The sequence below is a fragment of the Octopus bimaculoides genome, chromosome 2, assembly GCF_001194135.2.
Source record: "Octopus bimaculoides isolate UCB-OBI-ISO-001 chromosome 2, ASM119413v2, whole genome shotgun sequence".
NCBI classification, from domain to species: domain Eukaryota; kingdom Metazoa; phylum Mollusca; class Cephalopoda; order Octopoda; family Octopodidae; genus Octopus; species Octopus bimaculoides.
Genome location: NC_068982.1, coordinates 119,349,258 through 119,356,380, shown reverse-complemented (window position 1 = coordinate 119,356,380; position 7,123 = coordinate 119,349,258). Strand labels below are relative to the sequence as shown.

At 32.4% G+C, this 7,123-nt stretch overlaps 1 protein-coding gene across 1 annotated transcript in view; it reads right to left on the bottom strand.

Annotated features, from left to right (window-relative positions):
* Positions 1-7,123, bottom strand: part of LOC106876909 (carbonic anhydrase-related protein 10-like) — a 1,215,161-nt gene that overhangs the window by 279,294 nt on the left and 928,744 nt on the right. Inside the window, exon 6 of the mRNA XM_052965551.1 lies at positions 2,823-2,889. Within this exon, the coding sequence (XP_052821511.1) occupies positions 2,823-2,889 (67 nt within the window). The remainder of the gene's footprint in view (positions 1-2,822; positions 2,890-7,123) is intronic.

Genomic DNA, 7,123 nt, shown 5'->3' with positions numbered 1-7,123 from the left:
GAGAACAGTACTTGAAGTGTAGTTTCATTGGAATGAAACTACACTTCAAGTATTGTTCTCTCTCTTTTTTCAGCACATCACACTCGTTACCACTTCATACTAAAAATATCCGCCTATGGATATAATAATAGATTACTTTATTTTTTCTGTCTCCGATGAAGGGAAGTACTGGATCTTCCCAGAAACAGCTGTAAGACTCTATCCATAAAATTCTTCAACCTTACCTTTGCTCTCTTTATCGTTTTATTTTTATATATTTAAATATATATATATATATATATATATATATATCATCATCATCATCATCATCATAATCATCATTTTACGTCCGTTTTCATTGCTGGCATGGGTTGGACGGCTCGACTGGGGGCTGGGAAGCCAGGAGGCTTCATCAGTCTCCACTCTGGCAGTGTTTATACAACTGGATGCCCTTCCTAACGCTAACCACTACGAGAGTGTAGTGGGTGCTTTTTACGTGTCACCAGCATGGACACCAGTCGAGGCGGCGCTGGCATCGACAATGTTCGGATGTTGCTTTTTAACTGCCAAGGCATGGAAATCACAGCTACAAATTCCATTTTATTTTGATATTGATGCACTTGACTCAAAAGGTCTCCTGAAGCACGATATGTCGCCTTACGATCCAAGGTACTTTTTGGCGGGCTGAAATAAATATATTTATAATATGAAAAAAGTAAAGATAATATTCCTCCCTCAGTGAATCTCTCCACTCGAGGGAGGTTTTTACTCCCTCTTCAGTTTCTTATCAAACCCTATTTCTCTCTTCCTCTGAGGCTGAAAACATTCACATATGGCGGTGATCAGTCAAATTTCCCGCTTATATATCTATGTTAATGTATTATAAACCAAAGAAATATAATACATATATCCTTATATGCATATGTGTACACCAATGTATGGCTCCCTTCTCTGCACGCGTCTGTAGTATGTGTGTGTGCGTGTATGTGCGTGTGTGTGTAATAGGTAGATAAAATAGGGACAAATTACGTGACAATTATGTTCTACTTATGTAACGCATTCGTGTAGATATATAACAAACTCCAAAATTGTGATTTAATTCCTGTAGCATTTACAATATTAAATCTACACTATTTGAGAAGTAGTATATGTGGCACTGACATTCGTATTACTATGAAGTTATCTAACTCCTTTAAATTGTTTGATCGAAGGAAATTCGCATTTATAACTTGAATAAAAGAGTGATAAAATACATTGTATCATGAAGATACGCTACGAAATAACTTTTCCTATATATTCTTCTGCTTGCATTGTGGTACGGATTGACTTGTGTAAGATATAGCACTTACATTTAGTAGGCCCATCTAAAGCAAATTCTCACTTAATGGTAGATTTTTGACCCAAGTAAACTGTGTTCCAGTAGAACTAGCGTACGAGAAGAAAGTTTTCCAGATATTATCGAACAAAATTTATTTTATTTCAGAGTGTATATTGTCTAGTGGTTTCTTCCATTATTATGCTGTAAAGAATGTGAGCGAAGTTAGGTTAAACTGTTATTTCTAGTGGTTGAAACGACCACATAAAGTTTACCTTATAACATTCCTCCACCTTTTGATCTTGCTTACTCAAATGTGAATCGTCAAAGCTCATATTGTTAATCAAAAACGTTTCAAATATGGTATTTTCGTCATTTCCAAAAGATAAAGGACAGAGAGCTAGAGTATATGCATGCGAATGACTGTATGTATATATATATGTGTGTGTGTGTGTGTGTGTGTGCATGTGTGTGTGTATGTGTGTGTGTGTGTGTATGTGTGTGTGTGTGTATGTGTGTGTGCCGTACATATAAGTATATATAAACGCATATGTAAGCAAATATATATGAATATGAGTTATACACGAACACACACAAACACACACACACACACACACAAACACACACACAAACACACACACACACACACACACATATATGTGTAAAGCTGGAATAGAACCGAAGTACAGACGGAAAAGTAAAGTTTGTAGAGCATTAACAATTTTAATTTCAGCTCGTCATTAGAATTAATGAGATTGTCAGTAATTCATGGTCTTATATATCAGCAGAACTCTCTAAAATATAATTAATTATGCGTGATCACAAGTTGCAATACGAGTCCATATTTACGAGAAGATTGTGCATCACCGTCATTTGAATCAATGTAGTCGTTTTGTCTCTAAAACTTACATCTTATAATCTATGCCATATTAATGAACGTCACAACAGGTGTCTTCTTTAGGATGTCCAAGTATTTAGTAAGTCTGCTTGGCAACATTTATCCATTGGTTCGATTTAATTGCTTGGTATGTTGTTTACTTACATTCCACCATTTTACATGTCCTGAACAATCGAATGCTGCAAGAAAAAACCGTGTAACACCACATCAGACTAAAACCGTTCTCGGATAGTGGACTATCTCTCACCTGATTAATAATAGAACATTCAATTTTTGTATATTCTGCAGAGTCCACTGTATTTTAAAGTTCAAGGTTGTGGATAACTCGATTATTTGCTGCTCTATCGCCTTCTAAGACAAATCGTTTCTATTCACTTTGTCGGAGGAAATGCATGTGTTAATTTAATGTGAAATCAAAAAGAGAAAACAGATATCGAAGACCAGAGAGATTTAACCGGATGAATGACAAATAACCGTATACATGTAGATTATATATGTTACAATCAACAATGAAGTAGGTGTATTAAAACAGATATAAAGTATATTTGTATATATTGCTTACCTTTTACAACCAACAATCAAGTAGATGTATTAAGACAGATTAAAAGTATATTTGTATACATTTCTTACCTTTTACTGTGACCTTTTTAATTGTGTGCGTTATTGGCTCGAATGCAAGATTTCTCGTTTCGCCAACCTGGTGAAAATTGAAATAGATTGTATGAAACAAATGGAATTATACTTTTTTTTAAAATGGACAAGGAATTTCATATTAAATGTCGAAAAGTGATACAACTTCACGTTACATTTCATAGGACAACACTTATCTGTAGAAATTTCAGAAACATGTACTTACCAGCATATGCAAAACGCACGATGCAGAGTATGATATCTTAATCCCATTTTATAGATGCATTACAGAAGGATGTAAAAAGAAGCAAGTAGCGAATAGCAGCTCCAATCTTATTGTAGCAGGAAACTATTGAGTTATACAAGACGAACGACCCATTTCAAAAGCTTAAACCAGAGTGGATAGCGCAAAAGAAACCCACGAAATAGGTGGAAGTTTTGAGTCAAACTGTAGCTTAAAGAAATTGAATCTACAAGCTTCAGCAATCAAATCTTGGTCACACTGGTTGTGGAAAGCTAAGATTTACAGGGATATCAGTTGCCAAATGTAACGAATTAGCATATAACAGCAAAGTGATTTTCTCTTTGGCCCCGAAATAAACTTCAGTCATTCTTAAATCAGGAATGAAAAATATTCGAAACATTCTTGGGAGAAATCCAGTGAATTTGATCTCTAGGGAGAAACGAACAGCAAAATATTCGCTTCTTATCTTAGTTACCAGCAACGATTGTTCGTATATTTCAGATTCCTAGAAATACATATCGACCAACAACTCTGCATATATGGAATTTACAATACGCCTGAAATTATTTAGATCCTTAAGATATTCTATTTTGGATCTTTGCACTACACTGGCATGATATAGTCCACAGGGATAAGGAAAGATGAAAAATACGTATTTCATACGCCTTGATGTTTTATGATAAAAACTTGTACTCCATAAAATTCTAATTTAATCACTTTTACAACACATTAAAATGTATTGATCATTAATGAAATATCGATTCATAATAAATGACAATAAGAAATTAATGACTACTTAATGAGTGAAATATTGATTTTTCCATGAAAATTCTAATTCATCAGTGTGATAAACGTGATAAATATCTTAGTAAGAAAAATAACTTCGACATTGGTAGATCAGCTTCATGATAAATGATAGAATGTAATCTCAAATAATTATTATCTAAGTTGAATATAACTATTTTTTTTCTGGGCAACTGTATCTACTTTTGACAGCACGAATCACCCGGTTTTATATCTCAGTGAAAGAAAAAATTAACATTAATGACAAAGCAAATTTGGTTTTATTAGTTCTTTCATTGTAAGCATATATGTGATATATCGGTTGAAACATTATGAAAAAGATATACTTGTAAAAACATATACAGAATTTATATATCTTTGTCATATTTAGAAAGCATATAAATGATACCGGAAAGCATTCAAATGTGAGGAAAGAAACTGTTTCTTAACGTTTTAATATTTTTTTTTATTTCAGTGTTATTATGGTGTTTAGTATACGCTTTTCCATTTTGTTTTAACATTTTCTCTCTCCATTGCTATTGGCATAAATAATTTTTTTTTTCTAAACGATTTTTCAATCATTTTGAAATTCGCCCTTTAGCTGTAAAGTCACTTTGAATGCTGTTGATAATTAGTGACGAGGACCTAATGCATGACTGGTTATTGTTAAATATTGGGATATTCTGTCATAATGTTCTTCACAATGCCTTACCCATTATGTTAATGTCATTGCAGAAACGAAATAACCGAATTTGCATCGGTTTCACTGAAAAATATAATGCTTGACATGTCACATATGCTGAAATTGAAAATGCTAAATGCTTTTATATATGGCTTTTATTTTTTACTTTTGGCTGAATGCAATTTTATAGAAGAGTTTATTTTGCTTTCTTTTCGCTATTAATGAAAACGGTTTTAAAGGTGTAAAGTATAAATGCATGAAAATATGGAAGGAAAAATATCCGAAATTGCAGTATCATTTTAAATATGCCTCGATAATTTATGTAACATGATTTTACGAATATTGAAGTAGTAGCAATAATAATAATAACAATAATAATGATGATGATGATGATGATGATGATGATGATGATGATGATAATAATAATGATAATAATAATAGAAAATAATAATTGGTACAGGGCTAGCAACTTCTGGGGAGGAGATAAGACGATGATATTGAACCCAGGGTTCAACTGGCACTTATGTTATCGAATACGAAAAGATGAAATGTAAAGACTAACCCAGTGGAATTTCTACTCAGACAGTAAGGCTGGAAGAGTTGGCACTAAGCATTTTTTTGCGGTGCGGTAACGATTCTGCCAGTTTGCTGACTTAAGAAGAATATTAATAATTATTCTTTCTACTATAGGGAGAAGGCCAACAATTTTGAGAAACGGGTTTAGTTGATATTCCCAACTAGTGTCATCAAGTTTGCCGCTTTCAATAATGTTTCTAATCTGGTGATAAGATCAGAAACGTTGACTCCCGTACTTGACTAGTCCTTTATTTTATCGATATCGGTGATATGAAATGAAAAGTTAATCTCCTCTTGATTTGGAATGAGAAAATAAATGCGGGAGCAAATATAAAACATTCTCACCGATACCATAAACATTTTGTAAATTCAGCAGTAAACGTACCAGGAATTTGAGAGAGCTGCTCTCAAATTCGACACCATGTATAAAGAAAGAAAAAAATTAGACGATGTATTTGAGAATGTAGTACTGCCAATAATAGATCTGGAAAAAGAATAAGAGGAAGAAATTCCTTTTATCTTAGTGTTTGATTAATGCGGTTTATATAGAAATTGAAATTAGCGAGAACCAATAATATTTGTATCAAGTCTAAAGAAACTATAACACATTGCACGAATTTACAAATTTCAAAACTACATTTTGGCACCAAAATAATGATTTAGCATTGGATAGCCTTCAGTTTGTATTTTTATTGAATGGGATCGTGAAAACAGAATGTTTCTGTGGCAATTCGCACACTTCAGGTAGAAAATATATATGTAATATGAAATATTACACGAAAACATTATATATATGCGTATATATACAGAAATACACACACACATTTAGATGCGTGTGCACACATACACACACACACACGGGTGCATATATATGTATATAAACAATAACACAGATGGGTTGAGGTTCTCTACAGCTGTTTCAGACATATTATTATTGATGAACGAAAATATTAAATCATGTAAAGAACCCATTTTCTTCATGTGAATTAAAAATAAAATTTAACACTTAGCATTCTTTACATAAATAGAACATAATGCAAGTTGATCTTCTCATCTAAACAATTGAATGAGTCTTTGCCGTAATTTTAGATCAAGGTACATGAAATTTGCAAGATAATTTTCAGAAAATTTTCAAACGTGGTTTTTCGGAGTTACGACTTAAATATTAGCATAACATATAGGCAAATGATTTGCAGAAGTTATACGTTACTAGCCACTTGATCACAAGTACTATCTTTCATATATATTGTGATCGAAATATACTTATGTGCAGAGTAGAGCATTTATAACTCTACATCAATAAAATAATGATTGCATCATATTCGTGTATTGCACAATTTAAACTCTATTTTTTGATAGACGTCTATATATAACGTAAAGTTCGGTCTGTCATCAGGGACAAACGTTTAAAAAAAGTGTATATATATAGTGACACGCTTTTTTTTATCAGTCGGACAAAAGATAACTACAAACTATTTTGAATTTCAAACATTGTACAAGTGCAGTTTTAGAGGGATTTTACAAAGAAATATCTGAAAATGCTATTTGGAACGCAGGTAATTTTTGTCGAAAGAATTTAAAAAGAATGTAAGCGCCGTTAAATCCTAACGAGTAAATCGCCAGAAAAAATATGAAATATGAAATTATATTGTAACAACGATTAGATTATCAATACGTGTCTGAGTTCTGATAATGATGATATAACTCTACAAACATAGCTAAGAATTACATCCAATACATGCAGCATAAAATTGACCAAATGTAACGTGAATGATAAAATCTAAACTAATTTATCAACAGGTTACTCTGGAGAATTACACCATTATTTTCAAAGCCAACGAAGTTTATGCATACAACGATGCATATAATAGCAGAAGTTTATATAAATACATGGAAGTACTCATACTTGTGTGTATATGCACTTAACATAGAGACAAGAAGATGAAGACATAGCCAAAATTCAGTGTTGGGTTTAAAGTTATTTCTATCTACAAAATATTATATATATATATATAT